General features: G+C 43.1%; 1 protein-coding gene and 1 pseudogene across 2 annotated transcripts in view; one reads left to right on the forward strand and one right to left on the reverse strand.

Moving 5' to 3' along the window:
* The window catches only part of PSMD11 (proteasome 26S subunit, non-ATPase 11), a 38600-nt gene that overhangs the window by 10700 nt on the left and 7491 nt on the right, over positions 1-20409 (forward strand). Inside the window, exons 4-8 of the mRNA XM_050763824.1 lie at positions 9640-9711; positions 10110-10167; positions 13091-13285; positions 19252-19396; positions 20200-20260. Of these exons, the coding sequence (XP_050619781.1) occupies positions 9640-9711; positions 10110-10167; positions 13091-13285; positions 19252-19396; positions 20200-20260 (531 nt within the window). The remainder of the gene's footprint in view (positions 1-9639; positions 9712-10109; positions 10168-13090; positions 13286-19251; positions 19397-20199; positions 20261-20409) is intronic.
* LOC126939006 (cytosolic iron-sulfur assembly component 2A-like) lies at positions 17964-18886 on the reverse strand (annotated as a pseudogene). The gene has a single exon (XR_007720274.1). The product of XR_007720274.1 is annotated as a cytosolic iron-sulfur assembly component 2A-like (transcript).

Genomic DNA, 20409 nt, shown 5'->3' on the forward strand with positions numbered 1-20409 from the left:
GACAGAAAGTAGACAATATGGAGAAAAGTTTGTTTCCATGAAAGAAATGCCTGCCTGCACTTTAGTACTAATGTGGAAGGGAAAGCTGGGAGGACAGCACAGGAGTTATCATGTCAGTTTCTCTTTGTTACAGGGCATTTGATACTTTGGGTCTGTTCCATGCTTTGCTTTGTAAGTGGAGATTGTCAGTGGTCCCTGGAATCCTCATTACATCAGGGTCACAAACTGATTCTTGTCTTTGAGGTATTGTATTGCCACACCTTTGTAATGTTTTCTGTGTCTGTGGTACCTTTCATCTCGTGTCACAAAGCTCCTTCTGAGCACTAATTAAGTCTTGTGGTATTCCTTCTTAGCATGTTTTGTACTGCGTATATACCTTTATTGAGGGGTGAGCATCCATCCGTTTGTGTCTCATTGTGCAGAAGTGACTCCGGTGTTCCTGTGCGTGTCCCACAAGTTCAGACTAGACCCTGAGCTGTATTAAAGAGTGCCTCTCTGTAATCACGGAATCTTTTCCAACCTTCTCAAAGATAACTGTATTTTCTGCAATTCAGGAAGAGACACATACCAAAATTAAACATCGTTCTGTAAAAAGTGGCAGATTCAAGCAGGGTATATTGTCATTGCTTGAATCTGTTTGTAGGAAGAATATAGTTGTTGTTTTTCTTGTGGATATATTGATCAGTACTCATTGAGTGCCTGCTACGTGTTAGGCAGTGTTTTAGGTATTGGGGATACAGTTGTAAAAACACAGTCACTGTTGTCATGAGGATTATTTTTTAATGGGGAAGGCAGGCAATGAACAAATATAAAATGTCAGATAATGTAAGGGCAGAATTGCTAGTTGGTTATATGTCTGATTGTTTGCTGTGGCCTCTGTGGGCATGAAAGGTATGAAAGGCCATAGTAGCATATTGAATAAATGAGAATTTCAGAAACCTGGGACACATGGATTCCACTTTGGAATCATACCTTTTGTAAAATCTGGCTTTAATGATTCTTTGAATGCTGATTTAAACACTATATACTAACTTTATTTGTAGAAAATTCGTTTGTAGAGCAGTCTTCAAATTTATGTCTCTGACAAAACTGTTTAATGATAGTATATAAAAAATAGATGGCTATTTTGAATTAAAGTGTCAGTTATTTTAAGAAATATATTAAAAGTTATTTGGGGTATTAGTCTTAACTAACTTTTAAAAAAAATTATACCTTAAAAAACTCATGAAAGTGGTACCATCCTTTGTTTGAAATAGAGTACCTTAAAATAGATTGATCAGTAAATGTTAATTTGAAACTGACTGATAAATGTTGCTTGGAAGGTTTTGGGCAGAAAAGGTAATTATGGAAGCTGCTCCTTTTTGCACACCGAAGTTTCTGAAATTATCCCTCCCCATAACCTAGAGCTCAGTGGGTAGAACAGCATTTTTTTTTTTTTTTTTTTTTTTTTTTTTGGCGATGGAGTTTCACTCTTATTACCCAGGCTGGAGTGCAATGGCACGATCTTGGCTCACCACGACCTCCGCCTCCCGGGTTCAAGGGATTCTTCTGCCTCAGCCTCCTGAGTAGCTGGGACTACAAGCATGCATCACCGTGCCTGGCTAATTTTGTATATTTAATAGAGACGGGGTTTCACCATGTTGGTCAGGCTGGTCTTGAACTCCTGACCTCAGGTGATCTACCCGCCTTGGCCTCCCAAAGTGCTGGGATTACAGGCGTGAGCCACCGCACCTGACCTGCATTTGTTTAATGATCATTTCTCCTATTCCTTTGTGGAAATCCATTCAAGTCATATTTTAGTGCTCTGCTATAGTTCACTAGTAGGATTTCCTGGACTTTGTCATGTGGCTCCCTGACTGGTTAGGCTCTCTCTTAACTGTGGTTGTATGTTGTCATTGTTCATTGCACGTTACATTTATATACATTAAAGACTTTTCTTCCTTTCCTTAGGGTGAAAGGAAACACTTTTAGGCATTGTATCATTTTATCATCAGTGTCATTTTAGTTTTTAGTAAAGGCTATTTTTGTTTTCATTTTTTGAGACAGCCTTGCTCTGTTGCCCAGGCTGAAGTGCAGTGGCACAGTCTTGGCTCACTGCAGCCTCAACCTTCTGGAGTCAAGTGATCCTCTTGCCTCAGTCTCCTGAGTAGCTGGAACTACAGGCATGCACCACCATGCTCGGCTAATTTTTGTATTTTTATTGGGGGGGGGGGGTTTGCCATGTTGCCCAGGCTGGTCTTGAACTCCTAGGCTCAAATGATCTGCCTGCCTTGCCCTCCCAAGTCCTGGGATTGCAGGCATGCAGCACTATGCCCGGCTAAAGCTGATATTTTTGATGGTTAGCAGCTTTGCTTTTATCAAGAACCAGAGTCTTATTCCACTAAGCAGGACTTCTTTTGGTAATTTTTGTGGATTATAGGTTATTTGCTTGTTTTGGAGCAAATTGTGGATCATCCAGATTGTCTCACCTGCACCTCAGACTCAATATGGGCAACCTCAACATCCAGCCATTTGTTTAATTTTGTCAATTCAGCTTTCTTCAGTTTCTCCACCTCTTTCGTATGTATTTGTTCTCTTTTTTTTTTCCCAAGATAGAGTCTTGCTCTGTCACCCAGGCTGGAGTACAGTGTTGCGATCTTGGCTCACTGCAGCCTCCGCTTCCTGGGTTTCAGCAATTCTCCTGCCTCAGCCTCCCAAGTAGCTGGGATTACAGGCGCCCACCACCAGGCACCCGCCTAATTTTTGTATTTTTAGTAGAGATGGAGTTTCACCATGTTGGCCAGGCTGGTCTCGAACTCCTGACCTTGTGATCTGCTGGCCTTGGCCTCCCAAAGTACTGGGATTATAGGTGTGAGCCACTGTGCCCAGCCGTGTTCTCTCTTTACAACTACCATCTAGTTTGGTTCTTAATTATTTTTTATTTGGACTACTGCAAAAACCTCATTCAGTCATTGTCAGAGATACCTTACTAAATAGCCCTCTGATAATTTTATTCCTCTCCCTCTTCTCCCACAACTCAAACCTTCAGTGGCTTTCCATTGCCTGCAGAATTAGATAATTAATGGTTTTCTATAATACAACCTACTGCAACCTACTGCAGTAGTCTAATCTCCCAGGACTCTACTAAGCATATCAAACATGTCAGCCATGTTGGATGCCTGGCTGTTTGCTGAACAAGCCTGTATGACCCTCATGCTGTACTTTTCTCTTCCATAGCCTTATCTCAAGTTCCACTTCCTCTCAACTCTTTCCTTCCTGAGTTTGATGTGGTTTTAACTCTTTCAGTGACTCACATTATATTTTGTACATGCTCTATTTCTGATTATTCTGCCTTGTATGACAATTGCTTTACACTTGCCTTATCTCCTTTACTGTAATATAATCTCACTCAGGTGAAGCACTATATGCCTTGCTGTAGCACAGAGCCTTCCTCATTCCCAGTACAGTTCAAATTCCTTAACCATGGCTACCTCTGACCACATCCACTATACTAGTCTCCTTTTACTTTCTTTACAGCTGTAATTACTGGCCTTATTGCCTTATGCTTCAAACTCTCTGGGGTTGGGACATTTATATACATATGGATTGCTGTCAGCTTGATCTTAACAGGGTTTTTTTCTTTACATTGTTTCAAGTCTTTGCTTACATCTTACATCTTACTTCCTCAGAGACTTTCCTTGATCAGCCTATCTTTTTTTCCTTTTAAAAAATATTTATTTTTTACAAAAATTAGCCAGGTGTGGTGGTGCATGCCTGTAATCCCTGCTACTCAGGTGGGTGAGGCACAAGAGTCGCTTGAACCCGGGAGGTAGAGGTTCCGGTGAGCCGAGATGGTGCCACTGCACTCCAGCCTGGGCAAGAGTGAGAAGAGTGAGACTGTGTTAGAGTATACTTATATACTCTAAGTGTTGTATTCCTGGCATTTAGAGTACTTTGGCTTGAAGAAGCTGCATACCTTTTTGTTGAAGGAATGTATGGACTGTGCCTGTGTCTTCCCTATGGTAGATGTGCAGTGGTGTGCTCACAGCTCACTGCAGCTTCAACTTCCTGGGCTCAGGTGAGTCTCCCACCTCAGCCTCCCAAATAGCTGGGACTACAGGTACACACCACGACGTCTGGCTAATTTTTTTTTTTTGTATTTTTAGCAGAGATGGGATTTTGCTATGATGCTTAGGCTGGTCTCAAACTCCTGGGCTCAAGTGATCCTCTGGACTCGGCTTCCCAAAGTGCTGGGATTACAGATGTGAGACACCATGCCCAGCCAGGAAATACTTTGTTGAATTAAGGTCTGAGTTTATTGAATTGAGATGTAAGCATTGGGTGTTGTTACTACATTCGTTTAGGTAACTCAAGGTCTCTGACTTGGGGAAATAGGATATAATTTTTATTCTTAGTTCTTTTTTCTTTTTGAGATAAAGTCTCTCTCTGTGTCCCAGGCTGGAGTGCAGTGGTGTGATCTTGGCTCACTACAACTTCTGCCTCCCTGGTTCAAGTGATTCTCCTGCCTTAGCCTCCTGAGTAGCTGGGATTACAGGTGCACGCCACCATACCCAGCTAATTTTTATATTTTTAGTAGAGATGGGCTTTTGCCATGTTGGCCAGAGTGATCTTGAACTCCTGACCTCAGGTGATTTGCCTGTCTTGGCCTCCCAAAGTGCTGGGATTACAGGTGTGAGCCACCACACCTGGCTTTATTCTTAGTTCTTTTTTAAAATTTTTTGATTGGGTGTTGGGAAAGAATAGACAAGCAAGTCATAGGCAGATGGCTATCATGGTAGTATTGAGGCCCAAGGCAAAATGGGAAGTTTTATTTATTTGAAATGGGGGTCTTGGTCTGTGGTCCATGTTGGGGTGCAGGGGTGCAATCGTAGTTCACTGTAACCTTGAACACCTGGGCTCAAAGAATCCTCCTGCCTCAGCCTCCCAAGTTGCTGAGACTACAGATGTGCACCACTACACCTGGCTAATTAAAACAATTTTTTGTAGAGATAGGATCTTGCTGTGTTGCCCAGGCTGGTTTCAAACTTCTGGTCTTAAGCGATCTGCTTGCCTCAGCCTCCCAAAGTGCCTGGTTTATAGATGTGAGTCACCGTGCCTGGTAAAAGAAGACATTTTAGAAAACTGTTAAGACAGCTAGAGTTTTGTGTTAAGGAGTTTGGTACTGAGAGTATGAGGGAGGGGATTTCCCTTGCTTTTTTCTATTTGAGGACTAACAGTAAGACAGATGTATCTGGCCGGGCACGGTGGCTCATGCCTGTGGTCCCAGCACTTTGGTAGGCTGAGGTGGGCCGATTGCGAGGTCAGGAGATCGAGACCATCCTGGCTAACCCGGTGAAACCTCGTCTCTACTAAAAATACAAAAAATTAGCCGGGCATGGTGTTGGGCGCCTGTAGTCCCAGCTACTCAGGAGGCCAAGGCGGGAGAATGGCGTGAACCTGGGAGGTGGAGCTTGCAGTGAGCTGAGATTGTGCCACTGCACTCCAGCTTGGGTGACAGAGCGAGACACTGTCTCAAAAAAAAAAAAAAAAAAAAAAAAAGGCAGATATGACAGGGCATGGTGGCTCACGCCTGTAATCCCAGCACTTTGGGAGGCCGAGGCGGGCTGATTGCGAGGTCAGGAGATCGAGACCATCCTGGCTAACACCGTGAAACCTCATCTCTACTAAAAATACAAAAAATTGGGCCGGGCGCGGTGGCTCAAGCCTGTAATCCCAGCACTTTGGGAGGCCGAGACGGGCGGATCACGAGGTCAGGAGATCGAGACCATCCTGGCTAACACGGTGAAACCCCGTCTCTACTAAAAAATACAAAAAAACTAGCCGGGCGAGGTGGTGGGCTCCTGTAATCCCAGCTACTCGGGAGGCTGAGGCAGGAGAATGGCGGGAACCGGGAGGCAGAGCTTGCAGTGAGCTGAGATCCGGCCACTGCACTCCAGCCCGGGCAACAGAGCGAGACTCTGTCTCAAAAACAAAACAAAAAACAAAACAAAACAAAAACAAAAAATTAGCCGGGCATGGTGGCGGCGCCTGTAGTCCCAGCTACTGGGGAGGCTGAGGCAGAAGAATGGTGTGAACCCGGGAGGCAGAACTTGCAGTGAGCCGAGATTGTGCCACTGCACTCCAGCCTGGGCAGCAAAGCAAGACTGTCTCAAAACAAAACAAAAGACAGATACATCTATAGAACCATCTTCAGCTTGCTATTCCCAAAGTTGTTATGATTCAGGTTATGATCTGTTCATTTAAATGCAAGGTTTGGAGCCTAGAAAGTGAGGGCATGTGAGTCGGGGAGTGAGTGAGGATGGGTTGGTGGGCAAGGGCTGGGGAGTGGAAAAGGAAGGTGAAGAGGAGGGAAGGAAGACCGAATCAGACTCTTGCCAAATAGTGAACTCAACTTGCAGAATTAACCTTACCTTCCAGGGATCTATAGGGAGTAGCCTATGGGCAACTTTTCTGGTGTAGTCTACCCAACTGAAACACAATAGCAATTTTTTTTTTTTTTTTTATGAGACTGAGTCTCACACTGTCGCCCGGGCTGGAGTGCAATGGCATGATCTCGGCTCACTACAACTTCTGCCTCTCAGGTTCATGTGATTCTCCTGCCTCAGCCTCCCAAGTAGCTGGGAGGTGCACACCACCACACCCAGCTAATTTTTTGTATTGGGGGTTTCACTATGTTGGCCAGACTGGTCATGAACTCCTGACCTCATGATCTGCCCGCCTTGGCCTCCCAAAGTGCTGGGATTACAGGCATGAGCCACCGCACCCGGCCCAAAATAGCACGTTTTAAGAAACCTCTCTACTAAAAATACAAAAGTTAGCTGAGCATGGTGGCAGGCGCCTGCAGTCCCAGCTACTCAGGAGTCTGAGGCAGCAGAAGTGCTTGAACCCGGGAGGTGGAGGTTGCAGTGACCCAAGATCACGCCGTTGCAGTCCAGCCTGGGCATCAAGAGCGAGACTCCATCTCAAAAAAAAAAAAAAAGATATCCAGTTCGTGTAAAAAAAAAAAAAAATCCTTGCTGTAGGAGAAACACCTGTGATGACCTCAACTTAAGGCTAGGTTAAGATAGAGTGCTGCAGTTATGCACAAGTTCTGGTGCCAGCAGCAGATATATGTGATAGTCCAGATATTAACTGATTAGTAGTCCTTAGGTAAATTCATCTTATACAATTGTGATACAACTTGCTTTTATTTTAGTTTTTGGTTCTGTCTTATTTTTAGAGAATTTTTATGAGCTCAGTTGAGTTTAGAGTTGGAGATTAGGTAGCCACCAGGGGGCTCCAGTGAGGAGTTACAAAGATTTTGTTGGTTCTCTTACTGGCAAATCCTCTGATGTTACCCGTCAGTTCACCTTAGGTGAATCACTTAATATATGGACTATCAGGGAAATGGAGGCAGGTTAATTGCAGGAGTATAATTCATTGTTTCTTAATTAGCGATATACTTTAAGTGACCAAGCTCTCTTCTAGACTAATGAATCAATAGCCCAGGCATTCTTTTTTTTGGTAGGTGGGTGTGGTAAATGATTTATTGAAATATAACTTAGAGAGGAATATTTCTAAGTCCCAGGTATTCATTTTTGTGTCCTTTGAAAAATCTCGCTGGGTAAAACTTGCGGTGGGTGGGGGGAGCATTTCTTACCCTTCCAAGTCATGTAGAACTAAACACTTAATATTTCCTTTTGCTAAGACAATTCAGAGAAATATTTTCACTTCCATTTATATTAAAAATCTTACTTGGAATTTAGCTTTTCAGAGTATAACTCAAAACTCTGCAATTGTGATATAGCTTGCTTTTATTTTAGTTTTTGGTTTTGTCTTATTTTTAGAGAATTTTTATGAGTTCAGTTGAGTTTAGAGTTGGAGATTAGGTAGCCACCAGGGGGCACCAGTGAGGAGTTGTAAAGGTTTTGTTGGTTCTCTTCCTGGTGCATCCTCTGAGTACCGTGTAATGTTATCTGTTAATTTATTTACAGAGCTAGAATTTAGGATGTAAAAGTAGAAGATCCTGTCAATTTGGATTATGTCCCTGTAGTTTTTCCTTCTTACAGCATTTCTTTTCTTTTCTTTTTTTTTTTTTTGAGACGGAGTTTCACTTTTGTTGCCCAGGCTGGAGTGCAGTGGTGCGATCTTGGCTCACCACACCCTCCACCTCCCAGGTTCAATGGATTCTCCTACCTCAGCCTCCCAAGTAGCTGGGATTACAAGCATGCACCACCATGCCTGGCTAATTTTTTCTATTTTTGGTAGAGACAGGGTTTCTTCATTTTGGTCAGGCTGGTCTCGAACTCCCGACCTCAGGTGATCCACCTGCCTTGGCCTCCCAAATTGCTGGGATTACAGGCATGAGCCACCACGCCTGGCCAGCATTTCTTAAGAGAACTTTGGATTTATATAAAAACCTGTTGTATTAGCAGTTCTCTGGAGAGCTCAGTTTCTCATTTCATTTCTTTTGGTCTTATGCTCTAATTAGCAACCTTAATATAAAACTTGCAGTAACCAAAGTGATAGAAGATCTGCAGTACTTAATATTTACTCTGTCAAAGCTAGCATGTCAGGGATACATGATGGCGTGCTAGACTGTCTAGCATTGAGTGCTGCTTTAAGTCAGTTACTTTGCACCTTACCTCACTACTTAGGTGGCAGATAGGAGTCGGGGTTCAGAGTGCCTTTAAAGCTTAAAAGCGCTTTTACGTGTTAGGCTAATTCTAATTTCTTTTATTTTTTTTTTATTAAAATATTTTCTTTAAGACTAGTCAAAGTGCAGTAGTGAGAAGCAGGGAAAGAGTAGATCAGGAGCTTAATCTGTAACTGTGAACAATCGAGAACTAACTGCTAATACAACAGGTTTTTATATAAATCCAAAGTTCTCTTAAGAAATGCTGGCCAGGTGCAGTGGCTCATGTCTATAATCCCAGCAATTTGGGAGGCCAAGACAGGTGAATCACCTGAGGTCGGGAGTTCGAGACCAACCTGACTAAAATGAAGAAACCCCAACTCTACTAAAAATAGAAAAAATTAGCCAGGCATGGTGGTGCATGCCTGTAATCGTCACTACCTTTGGACCAGCTTTTATTCCCTTTAATACAAGCTAAGTTACTGTACCTGTTTGCTTTAAGAGTGATGATGAATTGATTAGTTGCATCGCTTAGAATCTGCAAGGGAAAAAGCCAGCTGGACCTTTCGAGTCTTAAAAGCAACTGCTAGGAATGAGGCATTAGTGCTTAGAATGAGAATTTCTCCCCTTTATTACCTGTGTATTATACATTACCATTACTATTTCTAGCCAGTGAGAAATCTGTGCTTTAAAAATTCCTAATATATCATAGAAATCTACATTCCAGAGCTATACATGTTGTTTGGAAGTTCTTGGTCTCTCCTGGGTAGGTAGAAGAGGAGTCTTGAAGATAGAGCTCTTTTCCTAAAAAACATAATCTAAACACAAAGATATTTTATGTGTAAAAAGCCAAGTTGATGCTCCATTATGATATAACTGTTATACATTGAGATACTGTGGATCAGACACTAAATAGAGCAATATGGATAATATGTAAGGAGGGAATTTAAGCTGTTCTCCAAAGCATGGTTTGTGGGAAGAATTTGAGGACATAATGTTGCATGTACTGTCTCTTCTTATTGCAGGTTGAGCTGTGTTTAGAGTGCATCGAATGGGCCAAATCAGAGAAAAGAACTTTCTTACGCCAAGCTTTGGAGGTAGGTTTTACATTGGTACTGATTTCAGGTCTCTAAGCATGAGACAGATGGCGAATGTAAGCAATACCATCCTTATCAAAAGTATCTTCAGCAACTTCGTAATTACCTAAATAACGAAAGATTATTGATGGTAGCCCCATTTATGAGAATTGCCCTAATTGAAGTTTTGAGACAGATTTGCTTCTTGGCTCGGAGTAATAAGCAACAACATGGTAAAGTTAACAGTCATTTGCTGGCTATAATAGGGACAATACGTTGGCTAGATCATCTCTTATGCTGAATTTGATGCTATCATCAGAAATTGCGTATTTAACAGTAACAGTTCTGTGATGTCAATCTTTGATTTCTTTCTGTGGCTTTTTTTTCCCCCTTCAATCAATGCCTTTTCTCTTTCCTAGGCAAGACTGGTGTCTTTGTACTTTGATACCAAGAGGTACCAGGAAGCATTGCATTTGGGTAAGTAAGCTGGTAATAAGTCATCTCAGCTAGCTAAATGAGTGTATTCTAAACCACCTGGCTACTCTTATTAATTACCTGTTAATAATTTATATTCTACCCACTTCTAAGAAGGTTTTAAGGTAGCTTACAGTGCTGCATTTGTCATGGGAAAATGTCATTTGAAAGTTTAAAAAACTGGCTAGAGTTAATCTGTCAAATTTAGAGGACAAATGGGTAGTTTTAAGTTTACTTGAATTTAGAGCAGTAAAATCAATTCCATTTTAATAACTGAAATTTAAAAAAAGTATGTCTATATTTTGCATATAGTACTCTGTTAAATTTCAGATTTAGGTTTTTAAATTGGAAATGTTTGGCTTGCTGTCCTGTTTACTGTATCTGCTTATATCCTTAAAATCTGTTTTAAAAATCAAGAAATTAATTGGGTATAAATATATTTGGAAGCTGGAGTGGCCAGCTGAAGCCTTTCTCCTGTGGCCTTTAAGCACCTTGAAATCTTCCCTGCTTTTTTTTTAATTTTATTTTTATTTATCTATCTATCTATCTATTTATTTATTTATTCTTTTTTGAGACAGAGTCTCACTCTGTTGCCTAGGCTGGAGTGTAGCAGCGCGATCTCAGCTCGCTGCAACTCCTGCCTCTCAGGTTCAAGCTATTCTCCTGCCTTAACCTCCTGAGTAGCTGGGACTACAGGCATGTGCCACCGTACCTGGCTAGTTTTTGTATTTTTAGTAGAGATGGGGTTTTGCTATGTTGGCCATGCTGGTCTCAAACTCCTGATCTCAAGTGATCTGCCCACCTTGGCCTCCCAAAGTGCTAGGATTACAGGCATGAGCCCCCGTGTCTGGCCACTGCTTGCTTTTTATGAGTGGGTAGATCTGGACTATTTTTTCCAAACAAAAGAACATGGCTCTTATGATCTATTAGGTTGAAGAGTTTCCAACATTCAATTTTTGGACTGCAAAAGTGGCAATTTCATATGGTTCAAATAGTAGCATTTAAAAAATAACTTTAATAAGATATGGTTCACTTACCATAAAATTCACTTTTAAAGTGTGTAATTCAGTGGTTTTTAGTATATTCACTAAGTTGTACAACCATCACCACTACTTAATTTCAGAATGTTTTCCACTGGGCGTAGTGACTCATGCCTGTATTCCCAGCACTTTGGGAGGTCAAGACAGGCAGATTGCCTGAGCTCAGGAGTTTGAGACCAGCCTGGGCAACATGGTGAAACCCCATCTCTACTAAAAATACAAAAAATTAGCAGGACGTGGTGGTGCACACCTGTAATCCCAGCTACTTGTGAGCTGAGGCAGAAGAATCGTTTCAACCTGGGAGATGGAGGTTGCAGTGAGCCAAGATTATGCCACTGTACTCCAGCCTGGGCAACAGAGTGAGACACTGTCTCCAAAGAAAGAAAAAAATTTCAGAACTTTTTTTTTTTCTTTGAGAGAGAGTCTCGCTCAGTCTGGAGTGCAGTGGTGCGATGTTGGCTCACTGCAACCTCTGCCTCATGTGTTCAAGCGATTCTTCTGCCTCAGCCTCCCAAGTAGCTGAGATTACAGGCACCTGCCACCATGCCTGGCTAATTTTTGTATTTTTTAGTAGAAATGGGGTTTCACCATGTTGGTCAGGCTGGTCTCGAACTCCTGACCTCAAATGATCTGCCTGCCTTGGCCTCCCAAAGTGCTGAGATTACAGGTGTGAGCCACTGTGCATGGCCTCAGAACATTTTTATCACCCTAGAAAGAAACTTACTATCCATTAGCAGCCCTGGGCAATGACTAAGCTATTGGTATATTTGTAGATTTGTCTGTTCTGGGTATTTCTTATAAATGAAATGATACAATATTTGTTTCTCTGTGATTGGCTTCTTTCACACAGCATTATGTTTTCAGGGTTTATGTTGTAGCATGTGTCAGTACTTCATTCCTTTTTATTGCTGAATAATAGTCCATTGTAAGGATATATCACATGTGTTTATCCATTCATCAGTTGATGGACACTTGGGTTGTTTCCACATTTTAGCTCTTAAGAATACTGCTATGAACAGGTTTTATGTGGACATGTTCTTCTTCTGGGTATATACCTAGAAGTGGAATTACTGTGTCATATGGTAACTGATGAGCTGTTTAAGGAGCTGCTAAGCTGTTTTCCAAAGTGGCTGCACCATTTTATATTCTCTTTAACATTGTATAAGGGTTCCAGTTTTCCATATCCTCCCCAACACTTTTTTTTTTTTTTGAGACGGAGTCTCGCTCTGTCGCCCAGGCTGGAGTGCAGTGGCCGGATCTCAGCTCACTGCAAGCTCCGCCTCCCGGGTTTTTACGCCATTCTCCTGCCTCAGCCTCCCGAATAGCTGGGACTACAGGCGCCCGCCACCTTGCCTGGCTAGTTTTTTTTTGTAATTTTTAGTAGAGACGGGGTTTCACCGTGTTAGCCAGGATGGTCTCGATCTCCTGACCTCGTGATCTGGCCGTCTCGGCCTCCCAAAGTGCTGGGATTACAGGCTTGAGCCACCGCGCCCGGCCTCAGTGTTTCTTATATAGCCTTGTGATTGCTGGACAAGAAGAGAGCAAGATTGTGTCTTTCTGAACTGGATAACTAGATTTAGCATTTTATAGGTAGAGATTCCCACTGTATTTAAATCTTAGGAGTAAGCTCATAGGACTCTTGGCTCTAATATTGTCCTCAGGAAGCAGAAAACTTCAAAGAGTTGTGTTTTTCTCTTGGAAGATAGCACATTAGTGGAAAATTTAATTATTGCATGGGGTCTAGAGATAACCTTTTTTGAGTTTAGGCTTTTTTTTTTTTTTTTTTTTAAATCCTGAGTGTTATGAGGGTGGGAGAGTGGGCTGTTACAGTATTTAGCTATTAAGCTGATGGCTAATAAAGGAGAATGTATCTTTTCTTTTTTCAGGTTCTCAGCTGCTGCGGGAGTTGAAAAAGATGGACGACAAAGCTCTTTTGGTGGAAGTACAACTTTTAGAAAGCAAAACATACCATGCCCTGAGCAACCTGCCGAAAGCCCGAGCTGCCTTAACCTCTGCTCGAACCACAGCAAATGCCATCTACTGCCCACCTAAATTGCAGGCCACCTTGGACATGCAGTCGGGTAACAGACGTAGCTATTCCTGGGATGTGTTTTCTTAAAGCTCATCTTATTTTGGCCGGGTGTGGTGGCTCACGCCTGTAATCCTAGCGCTTTGGGAGGCTGAGGCGGGTGGATCACGAGGTCAGGAGATTGAGACCATCCTAGCTAACACGGTGAAACCCTGTCTCTACTAAAAATACAAAAAATTAGCTGGGCGTGGTGGCAGGTGTCTGTAGTCCCAGCTACTTGGGAGGCTGAGGCAGGAGAATGGTGTGAACCCGGGAGGCGCAGCTTGCAGTGAGCTGAGATCGCGCCACTGCACGCCAGCCTGGGCGACAGAGCGAGACTCCGTCTCAAAAAAAAAAAAAAAGCTCGTCTTATTTATAGGTGGAAGGAATCGGGGATTGGGGCTGGAGAATAAAATTGGCTGATTTGGCTCTAGCTTCTTCAAAGCACCAATTTGAAAGCTACCTTTCTAACTGGCAGCTCCCCTCCTGTTAACTGCCTAAAATGTATTAAGAACATACCTATCTGTACTAGACCAGGCAATCTGACTATTAGAACCAAACTTAGAGAGGTCGCACTTAGAAGACTCCCTTAACTTTCCTCTTAGCCACTTACTCAGAATAGTAGCATTTTCCTTTGGGATTGGCCTACCCCAAGTCTGTTGACTCTTGGAGATCTTTGTAAAGTTGGTTGACTTTTCCAAAGGGCTTCAAATCAGGGCTGAAGAATGATAACCCGATTTCAGCTGAGTGTGGTATGTGGTTTTCCGATAGAGTGTGTGAATGTGGGGCTAGGAAGCCATGGATTGGCAGGTGGAATACTTTCTTTTGTATTCAGCAGTTTTTTTTTTTTTTTTTACTGGAGGCATCATTATTGAAGGAATGTTGAAATTGGAGGCAGAAGTCTAGTTTAATTAAGTGCTTGTGTTACCTCTCATCTGTAAAAGATAATGCCTACTTGCCTCATCTGTCAGGGATGTAGTGATCCAGGATCAGGCTCTCTTAGGTTGACATTTTGTTCTGCTGCTTTCTAGTATGTGACTTTGGGCAAGTTACTTAATTTATGTTTAGCTCATCTGTAAAATGGTAATAATTGGCACATGATAGACCCTCATTAATGTTTGTGTTGAATGAGTGACAGTCTAGTTTTTTATTTTGTTTTTACCTTTTTTTTTTTTTTTTGGAGACAGGGTCTCACTCTGTTGCCCAGGTTGGAGCACAGTGGTGCAATCACAGCTCACCACAGCCTCAACTTCCCAGGCTCAAGTGATCCTCCCACCTCAGTCTCCTGAGTAGCTGGGACTACAGGAGCGTGACACCATGCCAAGCTAACTTTTTGTAGAGATGGGGTTTTGCCATGTTGCCCAAACTGATCTTGAACTCCTGGGCTCAAGCAATTTTTCACCTTGGCCTCTCAAAGTGCTGGGATTATAGGCATGAGCCACCATGCCTGGCCTTTGTTTCTGTTTTTTTTTTGTTGTTGTTTTTTTGAGATGGGGTCTTGTTTTGTTCAGCTGCCCAGGCTGGAGTGCAGTGGCGCAGTCTCGGCTCACTGCAACCACTGTCTCCTGGGTTCAAGCGATTCTCCTGTCTCAGCCTCCCGAGTAGCTGGGATTACAGGCACCTGCCATCATGCCCAGCTAATTTTTGTATTTTAGTAGAGATGGGGTTTCACCACATTGGCCAGGCCACCCGCCCGCCTCTGCCTCCCAAATTGCTAGGATTATAGGCGTGAGCCACTGTGCCTGGCCTGTTTCTGTTTTTAACAATAAACTTCATGTGCCATCCATGACACTCAGAGTGCTGATATGGCCCCTATTAACTAATGTGTTTAGCAAAGCAGTATACTGGTTCTTGGGGCTTATTTTATTTATTTGTTTTTTAATCATACATATTTTTGTGTCTGGCCTGTTCTCCCTCTATACTGGGAGATGTGGAGAAATGGAGATGTGTCTCATTTAATTTAGCAGCATTAATAGTTTGTTGGGTTGTTGAAGGGACTTCCCTTGGCTACAGAGAAGAACAGATATTCCTTGAGGCCTCTATACTTAACAGTAGTAGAAAAAGGATCTGATTCCCAGAAACCCAAAGTGGGAGGTTTTTTGGATAGGCCGAAAGGACGCATCACTCAATAAATGGTGAAGTCAGAAGGCTCCTGCTGGTATTGAGTTCTTGGGATCATGTGTCAGCAGCGTCGTCCTTTGACTCTAGTGTGCCAAATACTTTCTACATGTATCTTGATGTGAAAGATGTTGGGAAGCAGTTGTGGTAAACAAATGGATGGGGCTCAGTTCTGTAACTTCTTAAAGGGCTGGGGCAGAGTTAGAGCTAATATACACAAATAGAGAATTTTAGGGTTTAGATGCCTCCCAAGCTTGGAAAGAACTAATTTTTATGTTATCCCAAGTGATAGCATAGGTTGGCAGTAGTAGCAGGTTCAATCAAAGTTAAGCTCATTGGGAGCAACTCAACTTCTTAAGCAGTAGAGGATTGGTTAGGTCAGCTATGGTATATCAGTCATATATATGGTATATGGTATATCAGTCTGAAATACTGCTTAGCCATGTATAATTGAGTTCATGGATTTGGCATTAATGTGAGAGCTGTACACTGAGTGCATTTAGGCAAAAGCACATCCATAAATGATAAATATTTGAAATGAAAATATAAGACGTTGGATTCTGTCTCCCCTGCCCCATGACAGTTGCATAAATATAAAACTATCAGGCTTAGAAAAGCTATCTTAAAGTAGTTAATATTATTAAAACAGGTCATTCAGGCAGTCTAGAGATGTTTAGGTCAACTCCCTGACATGTGCATGTGATGTCATGGAGGGTAAACATGGCCTTTTCCTGTAGCTCCAAAAGATAGCAGGACTGGAATGGTGGTGAGAAGCATGGAAGAAAGATCGTACAGTATGTGTTTTTCAGGTCCCTTTTAAGTTGGGTCTCTAACTCCTTTGGGAACATATATTGGCAATATGACATTGAGCTGGGAGGTCAGAGACCTGGATTCTCATCTAATCTCAGCTCTCACATTGCTAACTATGGGGACCTTGGGCAGGTTTTTTTTTTTTTTTTTTTTTTTTTTTTTTTGAGATGGTCTCACTTTCTCATGCATGCTGCAGTGCATTTTCGCTGTCACAGCTCACTGTAGCCTCAGCCTCCCAGGCTCAGGTGATCCTCCTACGTCGGCCTCTCGAGTAAGTAGCTGGGGCTACAGGCATGTGCCACCAGGCCTGGCTAATTTTTTGTAGAGATGGGGTTTCACCATGTTGTCCTGGCTGGTCTTGAGCTCCTCGGTTCAGGTGATCTGCCCGCCTTGGCCTCCCAAAGTGTTGAGATTACAGATGTGAGCCACTGTGCCTGGCAGAGCAGGTTCTTTATCCTTTCCTGACCTCATCAGTAAGTTGATGGAATTGATGTAGAGTTTTTTTTCTTTTTTCTTTGAGACGTTGTCTTGCTTTGTTGCCTAGGCTGGAGTGCAGTGACATGATCTCGGCTCACTGCAACTTCCACCTCCCGAATTCAAGTGATTCTCCTGCCTCAGCCACCTGAGTAGCTGGGATTACAGGCGTGCACCACGAAGCCTGGCTAATTTTTGTATTTTTAGTAGAGATGGGGTTTTGCCTTGTTGACTAAGCTGATCTTAAACTCCTGACCCTCAAGTGATCTGGCTGCCTTGGCCTCCCAAAGTGCTGGGATTATAGACGTGAGGGATTACAGATGTGAGCCACTGTGCCTGGCCGGTTTTTTGTTTTTTTTTTAAAGACAGAGTCTTACTCTGTCGCCCAGGTTGGAGTGCTATGGCATGATCTCTGCTCACTGCAACCTCTGCTTCCTGGGTTCAAGAGATCTTCCTGCCTCAGCCTCCCGAGTAGGTGGGATTATAGGCACCCACCACCATGCCTGGCTGGTGGTGTATTTTTAGTAGAGACAGGTTTTTACCATGTTGTCCAGGCTGGTCTCGAAATCCTGACCTCAGATGATCCTCCTGCTTCTGCCTCCCAAAGTGCTGGGATTACAGGCATGAGCCACCACGCGTGGCCTTTTCTTTTTTTTTTTTTTTAAAAAGAGACAAGGTCTGCTGAGTGTGGTGGCTTACACCTGTAATCCCAGCACTTTGGGAGGCCAAGGCGGGTAGATCACTTGAGGTCAGGAGCTCAAGACTAGCCTGGCAAACATATGGTGAAACCTGTCTCTACTAAAAATACAAAAAATTAGCTGGGTGTGGTGGCAGGTGCCTATAATCCCAGCTACTTGGGAGACTGAGGCAGGAGAATTGCTTGAACCCAGGAGGCGGAGGTTACAGTGAGCCGAGGTTGCGCGACTGCACTCCAGCCTCAGTGACAGAGCGAGACTCTGTGCAAAAAAAAAAAAAAAAAAAAAAAAAGACAAGGTCTAACTCTGTTACTTAGGCTCAAACTCCTGGGCTCAAGCTATCCTCCTGTCTTAGCCCCTCAAAAGTGCTGAGATTACAGGAGTGAACTCCCGCACCTGGCTTTTTTTTTTTTTGAGACGGAATTTCACTCTTGCTGCCCAGGCTGGAGTGCAGTGGCGCAATCTCGGCTCACCACAGCCTCTGCCTCCTGGGTTCAAGTGATTCTCCTTCCTCAGCCTCCCGAGTAGCTGGGATTATAGGCACGCGCTACCACACCCGGCTAATTTGTTTTGTATTTTTTTTTTTTTCATTACAAGAATCATCTGCTTATTTATTTTACAGAGTAATGATTTGAATTGAGTACATTTGGGCACAGTAGATACTTGACACGAAAAGTAGTTGTATCAGAATGAGCATCAGAAAAATAGCAACTCATCTTACACATAACTAGAAAATATTATTCTGTCTGATCATTTAAGTGTTACAAATCCTGAGAATGTTATACATTGAACAAATTAGGTACTGCCTTATAATTAAATCTCGCTTGGAAAGAATCTTTTAAAAAAATGCTCTGAGGTACAAATCACCTATGTATTAAACATGAGTCTTTGACATTATACAAAGAGTTTAAACAAATATATCAAACAATTACAGGCCATTGGCTCTTAAAACAGCTATCAGTCAGGTTCAAGGACACACTGTTCCACAATTTCCTGTAAGTTGGGGTTTTCCATTGCCGCTGCCACTCGCTGTTTGTCATTTATCTGCTTATTGATGTCTTCTTCTGTTGAGTGGGTTCCTTCAGAAATGTAGATTTCCAACTTATGTTTAAATAAGTAAACATCGCTGAAGTTTTACTCTTAAGCACAGCCCAATAAGAGTCGCCAAAGAGCAATGAGGTACTGTTGGCGTGAACCTGATAATAACCAGATATTCTTCATTTATCTCCTGAACTTCCACACAACTTTCTGAGACCACTTCCAGTTCTTCTAAAGTATTGGGCTTTTCTGGGTCCCGGATAGTTCTAATCAAATCATAAACCTCTAGCACTTTCTCTTCCATGATCCGTGGCTGCCGGGCAGCTCCCGGCTCAGAGAGGCCCAAGAGCCACAGGACTCTGCTCAGCGTCCAGGAGAGCAGCCCGGACACCGGCTGCATCCTCACGCTCAGCCATCCCTGGCGACTGTCCCACTCGCGCCACTGTCTCTCAGCAGCCTCGGGATTGATCAGCTTCCTGGTCTTCTGTTTTGTAATTTTAGTAGAGATGGGATTTCTCCACATTGGTCAGTCTGGTCTTGAACTCCTGACCTCAGGTGATCTGCCCATCTCAGCCTCCCAAAGTGCTGGGATTATAGGCGTGAGCTGAAACTATGCCCGGCCTTTTTTTTTTTTTTTTTTTAAGAGATGGGGTCTTACTGTGTTACTCAGGCTTGTCTCGAACTCCTGGGCTCACGTGATTCTCCTGTCTCAGCCTCCCAAAGTGTGGGATTTCAGGTGTGAGCCACCGTGCCCGGTTAGGTAGATTTCTAAGTGCCTCCCAGCTGTGATCTTTTATGGCTCTATTATTTTATATGTTCTTATTCCTTTCTTTTCAATGCCCAGGTATTATCCATGCAGCAGAAGAGAAGGACTGGAAAACTGCGTACTCATACTTCTATGAGGCATTTGAGGGTTATGACTCCATCGACAGCCCCAAGGCCATCACATCTCTGAAGTACATGTTGCTGTGCAAAATCATGCTCAACACGTAGGTGCACCTTAACTCTGGACTACAAGAACTCAGATCCTTCAGCAAGTCTGTTTGCCATGGCAGAGATGGCCTGAGCAGGGAGTTTGGCCAGTTACAGAAACAGCAGTAGCTGCAGCCTCTAGGACTGGCTGAGGTAGAGCAGGAGGATCAAAGGTGGTCCAGAAAACTTTGGCTTGCTAGTCTTTCAGAATCAGGGAGACATTTTAGAAATCCCCTTCCCAGCTCCTCTTGGAGAATTCTCCTCATCCTTTAAATACTCTGTCCTCATAGGTGCAGAGCACAGGACAGAGGGTCAGGAAATAGCTTACAGATCAGCCAGTACCAGCCAACTGAGCCACCCAGAATGAGGAAGGAAGGGTTAAGGAGAAGTTTGAAAAAGTGAACAACAAAAGTATGACAGACCTACTTACAAAGAATTATTCAATTCTTTTGGGAATAAATGAAGTATTGACTAAGAACTCTCTTTGGATCTTTGGATTACATAAGGGCTATGTTTTAATAAAACCTGTTACACTGGGATTTGACTTAAACTTACAGTTCTGCTTGTTGGGTCTACTGCTTTTGGTAGGTTCAGTTCAGCTTTCTAATATTGGAGTTTTTCTACTCTTCAGGCTGAACTGTGGCCCAGAGTGGAGAAAACCTAGCTTTTGCAATGTGATGGGCATATGGGTTTAGGGGTTGGGCTGATGATCTGTGCGGGCAGAGTCTTCAGTGGAATTCTGTTAAAAAGAAATTTGCCCAAACCTACCTTTAGAAGCATAACATCTGTAGCAATTGACCAAGTATGTCTTTTTTTCTAGCCCAGAAGATGTCCAGGCTTTGGTGAGCGGGAAGCTTGCACTTCGGTATGCAGGGAGGCAGGTAGGGACTCCCTTGACTGCAGTTCTGCTCACTCTGAGGCCAGCATGTTTTCAGAGTCACGACGTTTGATGAGACCAGTGCTCTTCAGGTCTTCATACTACTCTCTTCCTTCTCCCCCACTCACTTCTTTCCCTTAAGCCCATTCAGTG

This window comes from Macaca thibetana, chromosome 16, assembly GCF_024542745.1.
Source record: "Macaca thibetana thibetana isolate TM-01 chromosome 16, ASM2454274v1, whole genome shotgun sequence".
In the NCBI taxonomy this organism is placed as follows: domain Eukaryota; kingdom Metazoa; phylum Chordata; class Mammalia; order Primates; family Cercopithecidae; genus Macaca; species Macaca thibetana.